Here is a 15,359-nt window from a genome sequence, read left to right on the forward strand (position 1 = left end):
CTCCTCTCCCAGATGTGACGATCATCTGGACTGACCACAGAGGGGCACATAGAGTAATCATCATTCCAGACTTCCAGATACCTCTTGCCAGGAATCCCAGAGGTCGAGAGCGAAAGACGGCAAGAAAGGGAAGACTCTAAATATGAGACGGTCTGTTTTTGCTCTGAGGGAAGCAGAGCGTTCCAAACATCTGTGAAACCACTGACAAGAGAATTGTCCAAGTACGAATGTTTATTAAAAAACACAGATGGAAGAAAGAGAGATAGACAGATGCGTGACAGAGCTGAATTTAGAATCTGAACTGATCATGGATTTTATTTTACCATCTTGTCCTAAGAATTTTTAAGATCAAGATGATGTAAGGGAGTTAGTGGAGAAAATTCTGTAGTTTTTATTCTACTTAAATGGTGAAGTCCACAGAGGGAACAGATGGAGGAGTGTTTTTCAGGAATCATCCTGTTAAGTCCTTTTGACATGGTTCTGTCCTGTGTCAGGCTGCACGTCTGAGGAACCTAAATCATTTATGACATTTCCAGGCTGAGGCTGTCTCTCTGCTTCTTTATTCAATACACTAACACAGGGATGCCCTCGAAGATAAAACCGCCATGGCTTCTTGGCCCATTCGCCATGGGACTCGATTCCAACACGTGGTGCCGCTACTATATTGTTAGTTTCTGCTGGACTTGTGTTGGGGTCCCCTTCCAGCCACACCTCTGGATCTGAGGCCAGGTCTCGACAGTCAAAACCGCGTGGTATATCTAGAGCTTGGCACAGCTTCGAAGGCCCGTTGCAGAGCTCTTTGTCCTTAAGTTGTCGGGCTCCCTCTTTGCGTCTGGCTTCCCTCAGCCTCCTCATGACGGACTGACCCTGTAGGGGCTCGACAGAGCGCAGCAGCACGGCAGCCCCCTCCCCTGCGACAAACCAAACAATATGCATAAGTCTGCATGGCTCCACTTCGTCTCCTTCCTTTTGCTCTTTACCCACCGACAATTGCAAACACAACTTGATACACACAGTATCAGTTAAACGTCATACTACTGATAACACTTTGAAGAGAAAACAACAGTTTTATAACTTCTTTTCTGTTTGCATGCATCAGTAGACATGGCTATCAAAGTGAACACAACATGTGGCGTGTATCTCTGGCGCGTCATGTTTTTACCTTCACTGGACACATTCATGCAGAGGTGGATGCCATAAATGGGATACACATAAATTGTGCCTGGCTTCATGAACATGGCCGTGTTCCTCTTTGTGCGTTTGCCTCCCGCTGAGTGTGAGGCTCGGTCCTCTCCACCCAGGTAGGCTTCAGTTTCCACTATTCTCCCTCGCAGCTCAGCGCCATCTGCACACCTGCGGACCAGCACCTGCAGGGATAAGGAATGAGGCAGATTGTGTTTATACAGCTAATACATAGAAGGTTAATTGAGAACAAATCATCATCCATTTAGTAAGAATGGCACAAAAAAAAAACTATTAATTTCTGGGTTTTAAACTGACGAAACCTGACATTTAAAGATGTGATAAAAGGTTTTGGGAGCTTGTAATGTCATTATTACACCAGACAGGCATCTTTGGCATTTTAAAGTAGAGCCTGACTAATTTATCAGTTGGCCGCTAATACCTGTACTGGCCGACATGAGCCTTTCACAGATCTGTGTTTCTCTTTGCTGATATGAAAACGTTTATTTCACAGAATACAAAGTTATTTATAATCAAGTTTACAGTTTATCTATAAAATATCAAACCTCAATCACTTTTTGTCATCGCGATTCGACAATTAAATCTTACGTTTAATGACTTAAGTATTTTTATATTGCCTAAAATATCAGTAGTTGAAATTGTTTACTTCGGTCAAACATTTGATTGAAATTATGAAATAGTCTCACTATAGGGGATTTTACATGTTACAGCAGCAAGGGGATAAGGACGAATAAGAAAGTAACGTTTAAGTAGAAAAATTGCAATATATACATAAACAGGATATACACAATGTAAATAAATGCAAACAAATATTGAAATAGCACAACACTGGACATATGGCACCGACTCAACGAAGGTAAACCTGAGTTGAATCAGTGCTGGTTGTAAAGTGTGACAGGAGCAGGAAGTAGCGAGACAAAGTAAGTTATTACTTGTAATTTATCTGGACCTGGATGTATTTTATAGTTGCCTTGGGTTTTGTAAGAACATTCAGTTTATGGTCCACAGTGACAGCAGCTGTGTTACATCCACAGGTCTGACAGACGCATTAAAGAAGCCCCATGCTCCAGTCTTCTACCAATTCTCCACATGCATCGTATGATCCTCTGCAGAGCATCAGATCGCCTTCAGAGGAGGTGTCAGTAACTTACCTTTCCCAGGAATGCTTTAGCCAGACTGATACAAGGCTGCTGGAAGAACTCCTCTCCCAGTCTGAGCTGCAGGTCATTCCCAGTTAAACTCCCACTTCTCTTCTCCTCTTCCTCACCTGTCTGCTTTTCACGTGTATTTACATCTTGCTCACCTGCTGCCGCCGCCATCTTTCTTTTCCTGCCTGCCATCACGTCATCCAAACCCACTGTTAACCACCCTGTCTCTCTGTAAAGTCAGAAATACGTTTCTATTACTTGTTGACCTTCTAATGATAATAGTGTATAAAAGTGTTGTCGCAGTTAACACCGGAGCTAGCACACAGGAAGTACATGACTGTTTTGAATCTCTTAAAGGAGCCGTGCACCCTTTTTCCTGGAGGATGTGAATCGGTGTGCGATAATCGATCGATGGAGAAGTAACACTTCTCCTGGTGAATATCTATAACACCTATTTCACCAAATCACAAATTTAACATTTTTTCTTATACATATGAGCCCCTGCTTCAATAACTTTCTGTCTGTCTGTCTGTCTTTCTTTTGGTCTCTCTTTTTTCTGTCTCTCTGTTTTTCTTTCTAACTTTCTGATCTTTCTATCTTTTTATCTTTTTATCCCCATGCTTGTTTAGGCTATATAACTGTTATTTAAATATGTATTGTGTCCACTTTATACCTGATTCATTTTAATATACTCTTTTCAATATATTTTAGTACATTTTCCAATAATATCTATCTAATATATATATATAGTATCTAAAATATTTTTTCAATAATAAAAATATATACATTGTAGTTTTTCCCTGTTCACGTTTCCAGGGTGTGAAAGGGAAGATTTATTTTGATTTTCTTTTACTTTTCTTCGCATAATTCTGATAATTTCGGGCTTGTGTGGAATCATTGTTGTTGTTTTACTAATGTATCGATATTTATTTAGAACATTTTTATATTTCATTATTAATTCACATTGCATGTTATGTCAGCTACTCATTATTGTATACAACCTTAAATGTGGGCATTCCAAAAATATATCCTGATAAATTTGGATGAATAAACATAATTTCTTTTCTTTCACAAATCAGTCTCTATAGGACAATTTTTTTCTCCTGCTGCTCTTCACAGCCACACATGCTGATCAGCGTTACCTTCCAAACAGCGACCTTTTCCTGCCGCTGTCTTATCTTCTCAGCCTCATTTGAAAACAGTGCCCTCTTATAGGAAGTTATATATAGAGCTGGTTTGCTCATGCCTGCCTGTGCCCAGGAAGTGGATGGCGCCAGCTTGGCCCCAGGCACCGTGAGTCCATGTGGGTCTCTGGAAGACTCAGAGTATGTGACATGGCCATGCCACCCACTGCTATTTCATGAGCGGAAGTAAAAGTTTGCTGAGCCGTTACACGGAGGAATTCTGACCTTAGAGCTCGGGACTGCAGTGATAGGTATTAGAATGGAGGCGAAGACCAATAGATGAATGAGTAAATGAGGATGAATTAATGGCGATAAGTGTTTGAAATAGATTGGATGACTTGTTCTATAGTAATTGATGAAAAAGAAAAATAGGTGTTTCAGATATCAAGGTAAACTTGATCGGGGTAAAGAAAAAAGGAGACTGCAGATGAATGTTTTTGAGAGGCGGTGGTCTAGTGGCAGAAACTTTGACTATGGGCAGAGAAGGTCTCTGGTTCGTCTTTGGTTCAACTCCATGGAGAGACAACTAAAAGACAAACCTGGATTGATCTGTCCAGTAATCCAAGAGTCTCCCTACCCTGTCTAGTGCCCCTGAGCAAGGCACCTTACTCCCCCAACATCTGCTCCCCGAGCGCCGTACATGGTCGCTCACTGCTCTGTGTTTGCACCAGATGGGTCAAAAGCAGAAATTAAATTTCCCTACATGCATGACTGTGCCTTTGCATGTCTGTGCATGTGTTTGGGACTAATAAATGCACTTAATCTTAATCTTAATAAAACATAATAGCCTAATTTTGCTTTCTGTTTTTTATGCGTTTCACTGTCAATAAGGTAAAGATAATGCAAACTTTTCCTGTGGAGATCCTGCAGAGTATCCTGTAGCTGCAGTTGGAGCCATTGAAGTTTAGGATTAGAATTCTGTCTTTCATCCGAATGTGTTTGTCACTGTTGATACTGTAAAGGGGCTTCAGATCCTTATCCACATGTTTTGACCTGAATTTAAAGCTTGATGGTCTGTCTGTTCCCGCTGCAGCTTTTACTCTTGAATGCACAATGCCTCCTCTTTTCAAAGCCCAGGCCCTCTCTTGTTGTGATGTTCAGCAGCCTTGTTTTTCTGCCTGTTGGACTAAGTACTCCTCCCCAGATCGTCCAGAGCTTTTTGCAGCTGCAGCATGATTTCAAATACATCCCTGTCTAATGGCTGACTGGGAGTCTTCTTCTGAAGCTGTGTCGGGGTTTTGCCACTTTTTTGTCTGTAATAAAGTGAAACAAGATTCATGATTTGATTAAGTTTACAGACAAAAAGAGTTGCAGACAGAGGGAACTCATATGGTTTTCATGTTTGCAGAGCACATCACATGACCTGCCTAGACGAGGGTCCACAGGAGTAAATAAGAGCTCGGTTTGAAGGTTGCATGGAATTATTGTTTTAGAATTTTTTTTTGTATCAACAATTATGTACAAATAGATTTGTAAATCAATGTTACATCGTATTGCATGCTTAAGTGATAAAATACATAAATTTAGCAGTTTTCATACTCTAAATACTATGCTCATATGAGTGTTATACTAAGTATTGTGCTCGGTATTTTTGTATTTCTGTAAACGTCTTATGTTTTTCATATTCTGTCTTGTGTTCAATGAGTCAGAAAGAAAATATGATAGCATAGACAGAAATATTACTAAAAATATTCCCCCTCACAGAGGCCTCCCCGCCTGCATGGGGTCGAATCATTGGAGAGATGCCAGATACTCATGAGGTGGTATGTGTATATGTGCATGTGCATGTGTGCATTTGAGCGTGTGTGCAAGTGCATGTGCGTGTGTGCATTTGCGCGTGTGTCATTGCAGGAACAGGTGAAGGGCACACGTCCTTGGGCTGCGGGTAAGCTGATACACTACATCGACATAAAAAGTTCCATAAAAATTCCTAGTCTAAATATTTGCTTAGCTAGTTACCAGGTCTCATTGCACATATTCTGCGCTATATCTTATCACCTCCTTTTGTGATGTCACAAATTGCAAAACTCTAATGGAAACACATGAGAAATGTGGTGCTGTAATTATGGACACAAAGAACTGGACTGACATGACTGAGCCAGACAGAAATCTGCTGAGCATGTTCAGTAGAAGAGCCCTAGCACGGCTTGTTGACTTTGCCGTGGCTGCTGGACTGTTGAAGGCCATTGTTTTCTCTGACTGTGTTTCCACTGCCTGTCAGCGGTGACAGTGAAGTCTGGGCCGGGGCGAGTTTTCATTGTCGCTGCCTCAGATAATCTTAGCAGCCGCGGCTTGGCTGCAGTGTTGCATTCTGGACCACTTTCAATTCCTGCGGCCACCTCAGCGATAGTGACGCTGAGCGGGGACGCCAAAGACTCAACTGTGTGCAGATGGACGAGCAGAATGCAGGCAGACTGAAAATATCCTACTACAGCATGAGTCAGAGAGTCACATTAAGAACAAATGTTTGTGTGCTTCGCGTGATATCCTCTATTCATGCTGTGTTTAGAAAGGAGGTAGCTAATATTTGTTTTTGATTTCCAGAGTGACTTGTTTCAATTTGATTTAGCTTCAACATTAAGCTATAAATATATGTGTATATGCATGTGCTGTATATAGTTCCACTACAGCGACAGCCTGGCACTGCTATCTTTGGTTGCATAAAAATATGCTTTCAAACAAGTTACATAAATGGACCGACCAAAATGATATCACAATGTTTCATGTGTTGTTTATGATTTGAATAGAAAGTACCAGTTTGTCAGTTCAGACACAAGCCTATGTTAGACATGCACTGCACTCTCACACACTGAACTCTCAGGTGTTTCTGCGGACTTTCTCCTCCTGGCCCTCTGATATGAAGTCCTCAGAAACTCTAGAGGAGCCGATGTGATGCATCCTGCGGGGGATATGCTGCTGTTCTGAACACGTCTGAGCGGAGAATCTCCTGCTGTGATGTCAATGCTTGAAAAGAAAACTCTGGAGAAAATCCAGACCCAGTTCTCTGGAGTTATTTCGCAGGTCATGTCCGAAAACAGCAACACAAGTTTTATCTTATTATATTGTTTTCATTTTCACCCATGGACCACATGTCCGAAAATAGAAGCGCAGACAGCAAGGCCAAATAATCGCACACATGGTTGTTGTTGTGACAAACATCATTCATTTAGACAATGGAGGCTTTTTTCTTACAGCTATCAGACATCTGCATCCTTGGTGTTTGCTGGGATTAATTATTAATTGATTAATAAATGATACATGTGTTTTCTTGTTTGCTGCATATAGCGGTTGGGTGTGTGCTGCACTGGTGGCTGGCTCTCACATGGAGGGGGGGGCAGGATAATCACTATGTACGAGACCCGGTTCACACAGCGACTTAAGCTGAAACCAAGCTTTTCTTTCTCCACACCTGCGATCTCATGCTCACAGTGTTTTTAAGAGCCACTGGTGTGTAGACACACCATTTTCCTTTTGTTCATCTAGACAACAAATATGCCTTTGTTCTGTTTGTTCCTGCAATGTAGAAGAAGTGTGATGTATTGGTGCAGTGGTTCCCAAGCTAGGGGTCAGAACCTGCTGGGAGGTAACTAGACAGAGAAGGAGGGTTGCAGGTTGATTTCTAGAAATCCATTTCATTTTTAAAACAATTCTGATTGCTTTTATTATTAAAGAGCAGAGAGTCAGTGGCAGTTTGAGGGTCATGTTAGTAGATCATTCGGCCTTCCAGCTGTATTGATTGAGCTTGTGCTGATATCTCTAGTCCAATGACCTTTCTCTGTCTGCCCTGATAACAGGAGCCTTGTCTCCGCTCACACCTGTGGCTCCAAGAGGAAACCACCGTCGGGTCAAGCAGGCGGGGACAGGCAGGGAGATGGGATTTTCGCCAGCCTTATCACAAATACAAGAGATTATGAATCTCAACACGACCACACAGTGAAATCCTTTTTGCTGTTTTTCATTTCTTCAACAGCCTCCTTCCTGCGGTGGTATTCTGCAACAGTGGGTTGCTTTTTGCCAGTAATGTACATGCAGTATGTTGTCATCACTGAGTGAAAACCAGCCTACACTCTATTTTAACTTCAGCTCTTCACCCAGGAACTGATTGTGCAATCAGAGCAATAGGAGCAAACACGTCCTATTTGAGGATTAAAGTGTGTTTCCTTTAGGCGTAAAAAAATTCAATGACATTTAAAAAAAATAATCAATTAACTCAGAAATAGTCTGAGAGTTAAAAGCTTGCACATACGTTTAAACCGTATTTGCCCTCCTCTGTAGATGTGGTAAACTCTATCGCCCATGAATGAGGAAACGAAACCAACCTCTTAACCCAGAAATAATGGCTCCCCTCCACTTCTCTGCTTGGTCGAAGGAGAGGAAACCGTTTATGGAGCATCTGACAATGTCCTTTTGGTTAAACGCTACCCTTGAACTCAACCCTTTTATCTGCATCTGATGGATGGGGAATCAGGGGCCCTTGGGTGCTCCTACAGGCCCTGCGTTGCTTCCTCAATGCTGCCTTTGCCCCGGCTTCAACTTTCCTCAGTCCCCCAGGGACACTTCACCATTAATTACAGTGACTTTGTGGTATATCAATCAGGGACCCCTGGTAGGCCCCTGAACGGTCTTTACATACCTGAGTGTACGTGAAATGGTCGATGAAGAGCGATAAACTCGTTGCTACAGTTGAAATTCTAACTGATGCATAATTTAGGAGCGTGTCTCAGAATCAGCTCGATTTGCGGCGTGGCTATCAGTCACCCCGGCAGGGAGGAAACCTGTAGGTGCAAGGCGGAGAGGAGAATAGAGCTGAGGGAAAACCCTGTGAAGCATTCACAAGACCATGTTGTTGTGAGACCTGCCTGTTGTAAATTTGTGTTTGGTGATGCAGTGATTGGTAAAACCAGGATGATTCTTGCAACAGATTTCTCCTATATTACTTTGATAAAGGATCTCAATAATTCCTCCACCACTTGCAAAAGTTGTACTGCTCATATTTTGTCTAGACCTACTGAATAAAAAGGTAGTCAGCCTCTCTTATGATCCCTTGTTCTAGACACACAAACAAATCATGGGCTCTGTCAGCATGAAAATGAGACCATGTTATGTCTTCCTTTAGTTTTATAGCAGAAAAGAGGTGGCTGCCACGCTCGGGGGAGGGTGTCTTAATCGAGTAATGTGCCTCAAAGCAACCACGAAGGAGACGTTTTCCAGGAACATGAGCCTCTTGTGCCCTGAAACCTCATCTGAGGAGAGCTGTGTACATGGTGCCCCTTGTCAGCACCTCAGAAACCATCGGCGTCCTAACATCCATCTCTCTCCTGCACAATATTCCCCGGTGCATCTGAACTTTCACTGAAACTAGGATGGAATGCACCATAATGGTCTTTTCATCAGACACAGCAGCAGCAGCAGCAGCAGTGTGTTACCTGGTGCAGTAGAAGAGCTCTATCTATCGATCTATCTATCTATCTATATATCTGTCTATCTCTCTTTGGCTCAGTAAAAAAAAGCAGAGCTGTATAGACTTCACGGAAACCGAAGGTAGTGAGAGCACAGAGTTCATGTGCGGTTATCCTGCTGATCACTGATATCATGTGATGTAATGATTATCTCTGAGTCATGTGGCAGCATTGCACGGTTTGTCCATACATGGAGACATATTTGAATCTTTCAGCGTTTGTGAGTGTGTGTGTGTTTTGTGCACGTGTTTGTGTCTGTGTGTCTCTATCTGAATATATTCCTTTGGCCGGTTGACGATTTGTAAGCTTGGCTGATTCATGTGAGTGAAGGTGATGAATAATGGAGGGGGTTTCTGTACATTATGGTCTTGCATATGTATAATGAGTGGAATTTTGTTGTCTGCTTTTGTAAAAGTATATATTCTCCAAACTCTGATTCAGTTGCAAAAATCACAAAACAGGAATGTAACATTGATCATAAATGGTCAATTTTGCATTATTAATATACCATTTTTCGTCAATTTATTTTGAAAGTATCTTTGTGTGAAGTTGGTTTTTCGATTTCTTATACATAACACATGTGTAAGGCCCATTTAAGTGAATATAGTGACAATTGATGATAGACTTAAGTAATTTGATCTTAACTTCATGAGTTCCAGGAAACAAATCATCTACATTATGTACAAATGCATCCACAAATTAGCATATGTTTATGTATTAAAAACCTTGATTTGTTTGATTTAGGTTTATCCTCCCATTTAAGAATCATCCCAAATAACATCATCAATATTATTAACGTTGAATTCCCCTGTTGAGACTTACGGGCCTGTCCCGGATCAGTGTTGATTTGGACCACTGTGGATCACAGAGCTTGTTGAACCCTGGTTTCTGTCCCAGGACCCCCCTCTGGGTCTGGATCCGAATATCGCTTAGTCACCGCCTCTCACCGGGAGAAGCAGCGCCTCCCTGTGTACGCACCGATTGGTCGCTGATCTCGACGGGCTTGCCTTCTCGTCTCCAGCCCAGGGCGGGGCTGACAGACTCTCCAGCGATCTGAATTAGGCTACAACCGGCAGGGGAGGAAAAAAAAACTTACCCCGGGTCGATCCATGGAGCGGTGTGGGAATGCTCTGTCCGCAGCGGGGAGGCAGCGAACCGGACGGCAGATCCCACATTTCGGCCACATCCTCCCGGACTGCCTGAGCTGCCGGTGCGCTCCTGAGTGACCGGATCCAAACCCACCACGGCACCGGGCTTGGCTTTAAAAACACACATTCACATAGAGAGAGAGAGAGACACACACACACACAGTTTACACATCTGCGGGGTGGACAACGAAGACGCGCGTTTGATTCCTGCGCCGCTGTCAGGATGATGTGACAAACCACTCATCCACTGCCTGGAGAAACATCTGTTTACCCGGATTTAATTTTAATTTTTCTCCCACTCCCTCGGTTTCTCTGCTGGGGATCGTCTGAGCTGCTGGTAATAAGGGTAAGTTGGATCGTTATTTCGTGGCTGGCTCCTGCGGTCGCCCATACGGAAGGCGCAGCGTCGGAGGACGCGCTTTCTAAACGCGTCGTGATCTAGGAGGATACACGAGCTGGTGTGTACCGGTGGACTGGATCGTTCCTGGTCAGACACGGGAACCCTCCAGATCCAGAGTGAACTTCGTGAGGCAGAGCATCATTTATCGGCTACTGTGCAGTTGTAGTGGAGTTCGCCTATAGGTGATTTCATGTGGTCTCAATGGGGTGTACCAATTTAGGCCCTGTCACCTTTAAAAAAAGTGTGAAATGCCTATGTTGAAGTGGAGGTAAAGACTGTAATGTGTGTTAAATTGGACACAGGCTGAAAGGATAGATTACTTTTTCTAATGTAACTTGAACTCAATCAATATTGGGGGAATTACTTTAATTAGAGCGAGACTTCATGTTTCCCTTATCTCCTGTAGTGGGAGGATGATGGAGGAAGGAATGCACATAGATGTTGAATAGTCATGTAACAAATCCTGTCACACCATGACCTCAGTCCCCCTCCAACTCCTCCCTCTTCCACCTTCTCCTGCTACTCACCATCATCTTCTTCATGTTTGTGACATGTACAAGTGTGACACGGTTCCTCATTCTCTAATAATAGAAGGCCATGCAGGTGTTACACAATTCATGGAGACAATTGATGAAAAGCGTTTGACTGCTTGGAAACAGAACGTGTTTTTTCCTCCTCAGGATCTCTGTTTTCTTCTGAGTTGTGTTCTCGACACGGCGGTGACTCAAAGTGACTCACGTCAGTCACAAAGGGGGCCACACATTCCATCATGTGTGGAGGGGCCCACCTGAGCATCTGTAGGTTTGACTCATCAGAAGTTTGAAAAGCTCCGGGACGGCAGCTTGCATCTTAAACTTCAGTCGTGTTGACATGGTAAAAGGTTACACGCATACAGTTTCCTACGAAACCTGGGCAGACGGCACTGAAACCTTAAACGTACTGTATTATAAACTGCTGAGTTATTTTGGCAGACGGGACACAGGAGCACATGGCCTGGTTTGTGTGTCCAGTGTTCCTGAAACCTTATCACACCCAGGGAGGAGGGGACCGTGGCTCAGGGTGATGTAACCACACCAATAAAGCAGGGCAATGATGTGTGATTGTGGCAGTCAGGCTCATCCCCTGTATCGTCTCCAACTGGACCCCAAGGAGAATATTCACATTATGTGTGTGTGGGTGTGTGTGTGTTTATGTGGATGCATCATGCTTGGAGGTGGGAGTAGCTCTGCTGAGGCAGGTGTAGCATCCAGTCCCTGCCTGTGGTGACCGCCTGGTATTTTGTACGGGGCTGCTGAGGGGCCCACACTGTAGGCATGCAGTCTGTCTGTCAGTCTGGGCCACGTGCTTCATGTCGTTGCCTTCAAACGAGCTGGGCTTCTACTCTCAGATGCTCAGTTATCAACATTCAGTAACTGGAGTTGGTCACCGGGTTTCTTCGCCGCCCGTCACACAGCTCGCAGCACTGTGCATCAGCACCGCAGTGATATTTCACACATGCACGTCCAATCCCTTCAAGATGATTTATCATCTTGAAGAACACAGTTGTTAAGTCCAGAATGGCCGCTCTTTTGTAGATTGGTTGCTCTGCTGATGAGATGACGCAGTCCCTCACACGCAAGGCCGCCATCGATTTCCAGGAAGAAGAAGTCTGCCTGTTTCCAGAGCACGGGTGTACACTCTCGTGATTGTTGGTCATTTTCTCCAGGGTCTGGACAGACCTCTGTCGGCGTCACTGGGCTGAGCTGTTCCATGTGTGTTGAGCACATGCTTCTCTAAATAGCCTCAGGCTGTTTCGTCAGCAGAACACATCTGTGTCACGAGTCGAAAGATTTGTTCACTTGAAGTTTACTGAGCAGGAAAATTCGTTGTGACCATGTGTTAAAGGAGTGATACTAAATATTCAGGTAGAATAGTAGCTGCTGTATTAAGTTGCATTTGATTTTATCTTTAATATTGAAAGACACTTATTTCTTATTGGTATGAATATATATTGGTATCCATCATTTAGGATAATCTGGTGATTCCACATGGTTTTTCATATTCTGTTGGATCATACGTTTCCCAGAGGCAAGTTTAAATATGAATTTGAATTATATATCAGCTTTGGAGCCCAATATATTTATCCGATGGTAAATAAAAATTGGCCGATATGATTTTTACCATACACATTGGTATCTGTTTTGTTTGCCGATATGCAATCATATGAAATTTTCATTTTACAGACTAAAGAATGCATGTATGTGTACTTTTGTAAATCTAATTCTAATTATTTGGTTCCATCTGTCTTATCTTTTTATTTATAATTACCTTTATAGTTAAACTGTAAATATAAATATCATAACATCTTAGGAATCATTGCTGTATCATATTTTAGCACCAAAAATTCATATCCTCTAATCTGTTAATTCCATTTCACTCGAATAAATCCAGCCTTTAACATTTGACTAAAATTGAAAGCCACAAATATTTCTGTGGCTTTTCAAAAGTGCTAGTCTACTCAATTGAAGAGGATAAATATTTAAACCCGGTGTCAGCAGACACTTAATGACTTTTGAGTATCATTGAGCTAAATTATAGATTTGTCAGAGACTGTCATCTATCTGTCATCGCAGCCGACATCTGCTCTGTGTGAAACCCGCCACAGTTCCTGTCTCCAGGGAAGAGTTGTTAATGTGGGGCACGGCAGCAGAGGTCAAGCATGTTAACCAACTCGTTCTGCTACTTTACAGACAATACGCCTGATTTCCTGCTATATATAATGGTTACGACTGCTCCCACTACTGGGCTCAAACAGACATTAGCTCCAAAAAGCATGTCAGGTATGGTTTAATGAGGGACTGGTGGGGAGAAGAATCCCACAGGCGATGTTTGGTCTCGTCCCCGCAGGCACTCGCTCAGCTCCTACTCTGTTTGACTTGAATGCGGTCACGGTTTTGACGGAGCTGTCAGGACCAAGGAGCAGTCATTCTTCTAATGTGGTGATTGTGGAAAAACAGAAACCAAGTTGTGTTTCTGGTTTCTGCAGTGCATGTGTCATAAGGAATGTAAGCCGATACATTGTGCCTTGTCAGTGATGGAGGGAAACAAACAAAAAAAAAAAAAAAAAAGTACGTATTGGTCGTTGTGCATTCATTTGAATTATACAGGAAGTGTGGTGTTTGCTTGTGCAGACCATCATCCCATTGCTGCTTGCAGGACACCGGGTACTGCACCGATCACCAGAGCGCTCCCCTTGTTGACGGCTGGGGTGTGTGACTCACAGCCGCTGCATCCAGTTGTTTCCATCCCATGACATCTTGGCGGTGGCATGATGCAGCGGCAGCCATGCCGGTGAAGTCAGCTGTGATGTAATGCTGTAATGCAGCAGCAGGGCTATTTCAGGTCTACCTCTGAGCCTCCGAGGCCTTCGTCTGCCAGCGTGTCACCCTGCCCTTCTCTCAGTCAGCAGTTCATTTGTCACGAGCCAGACGCCGATACATGAAGCGGCATTCACACCATTTACTAGAAACCATTGATGCGCAGGTTCGGAGAAAAGTTGGAGGCGGGATTTCTGAATTACTACGAATTGTTTTCTGTTGTTTGATTGAAGCCACCATCAGACCGTAGCGGGGAGGAAAAACATCTAATTTGGGTTTGGAAGTTGCACGGTGTTTTTGGTCCCACCGCCTGTCTTCTCACTGACACAGTGTCTGAAGCTGGTTAACCTCAGGGCAAAGCTCATTTCCAGGGCTGTGGGAATGCTGTGTGTTTTTTCCCAGAAGGCCCGGCAGCGCTCACAGACGAGCAGCGATGGCTCCTTGAACTTTGATCTTCCTCTGTAAATGTGAAGAGCTCTCAGAGGGGCGTGTCCACAGATAACCCAATAAATATTTTCTGCTACCTGGTGCCTCGAGACAGAAATATACGGTATGTGTCAGGTATGTTGCAATTGCGGTGTCTTGACTGTGTGAAATCCCTTGACTGGGGATTTTATTTCAAAGCTCACACGGGCCTGTGTTACAGCGAAGCAACTTGTGAAAAAGTCAATGCAGTCTCGCTCTTTGAAAAGCACTTTAGTGTGTGCAGATGACTGTTATTACTTCAGAGCCTTTTCCTGCTTGTCCATTGGAGGAAGGTCATCCTCAATGATGAAAAGAGCTACTTAAAGAGACGAGGTGAAACATCCGTCAAGGAGGTTATGTTTAAAACTGCATTTGTCTGTTAATTAGCAGTTTTTCACACAAGCTACTTGATGGATGAGCACAAAACTTGGTTGAAGAAAGTGGTATGGATCAGCAAAGAACCAGTTACATTTAGTTGTGGTTTTTAAAATCAGGCATATTTAGGGGACTTGTATCTATCAGTGTAATTTGGTGCAGGTTGACTGAATTTATGGGGACTGGGGACCATTTATGAAAAAATGTTGGCCGTTGTTCCCAGATGCTAATTTTTTGTCAGATGATAGCCACAATCATGCATAATCCACCATTCCACCAAATTCCGCGGTAATCCTTCCAGTAGTTTTTGCGTGATAACAGTCAGAAAAACAGCGACTAATACATAACCTCCTTGGCAGAGGTGGTAACTGAAAAGACATCCACGGTAGTTTATGCTTTTTCTGTGTGTTGTTAAGCCACATGGATTTCGCTAGTGTGAAGTGTGCGACACAGGCCTCGAGAGCTGCAACGACAGCACAGTGTCGAGTCTGTTTACTTCTTCTCAGATCATTGTCGGGCCAGAGGACCAGCTCAAGGAACACCCTGACTGATACAGTATCCCAGCGCCGTTTGCAGTGGCAATGATAGTGCAGTTTTAAATAGGATAGCCCCCTACAACCC

At 43.4% G+C, this 15,359-nt stretch overlaps 2 protein-coding genes across 4 annotated transcripts in view; one reads left to right on the forward strand and one right to left on the reverse strand.

The window, feature by feature from the left end:
* Positions 1-213: 213 nt before the first annotated feature.
* Positions 214-3,167, reverse strand: mpg (N-methylpurine DNA glycosylase). Its single transcript, XM_062408027.1, has 3 exons — positions 2,355-3,167; positions 1,163-1,367; positions 214-911 (listed from the first exon to the last, which is right to left on the reverse strand). Exons 1-3 carry the CDS (start codon positions 2,541-2,543, stop codon positions 460-462), a joined length of 846 nt encoding a protein of 281 aa, XP_062264011.1. The 5' UTR covers positions 2,544-3,167; the 3' UTR covers positions 214-459.
* A 1,896-nt stretch (positions 3,168-5,063) lies between these two features.
* The window catches only part of rhbdf1a (rhomboid 5 homolog 1a (Drosophila)), a 33,402-nt gene continuing 23,106 nt past the window's right edge, over positions 5,064-15,359 (forward strand). The window contains exon 1 of one of the 3 annotated variants that reach the window (XM_062408004.1): positions 5,064-5,420. The gene's annotated coding sequence lies outside the window, so the exon portion shown is untranslated. Of the gene's footprint in view, positions 5,421-10,047; positions 10,489-15,359 lie in introns of those variants that run through there. The other 2 variants (XM_062408002.1, XM_062408005.1) reach the window with 2 other exon arrangements.

The sequence above is a fragment of the Platichthys flesus genome, chromosome 16 (assembly GCF_949316205.1).
Source record: "Platichthys flesus chromosome 16, fPlaFle2.1, whole genome shotgun sequence".
Lineage (NCBI taxonomy): Eukaryota > Metazoa > Chordata > Actinopteri > Pleuronectiformes > Pleuronectidae > Platichthys > Platichthys flesus.

What these genes read in the sequence shown, in the direction of transcription:
- mpg (XM_062408027.1), bottom strand. Translation starts at nt 2,543, where the DNA reads ATGGCAGGCAGGAAAAGAAAGATGGCGGCGGCAGCAGGTGAGCAAGAT. An exon ending in CTAAAGCATTCCTGGGAAAG is followed by an intron (nt 1,368 to 2,354) that starts GTAAGTTACTGA and finishes TTATCCCTGCAG; the next exon opens with GTGCTGGTCCGCAGGTGTGC. An exon ending in CATGAATGTGTCCAGTGAAG is followed by an intron (nt 912 to 1,162) that starts GTAAAAACATGA and finishes GGTTTGTCGCAG; the next exon opens with GGGAGGGGGCTGCCGTGCTG.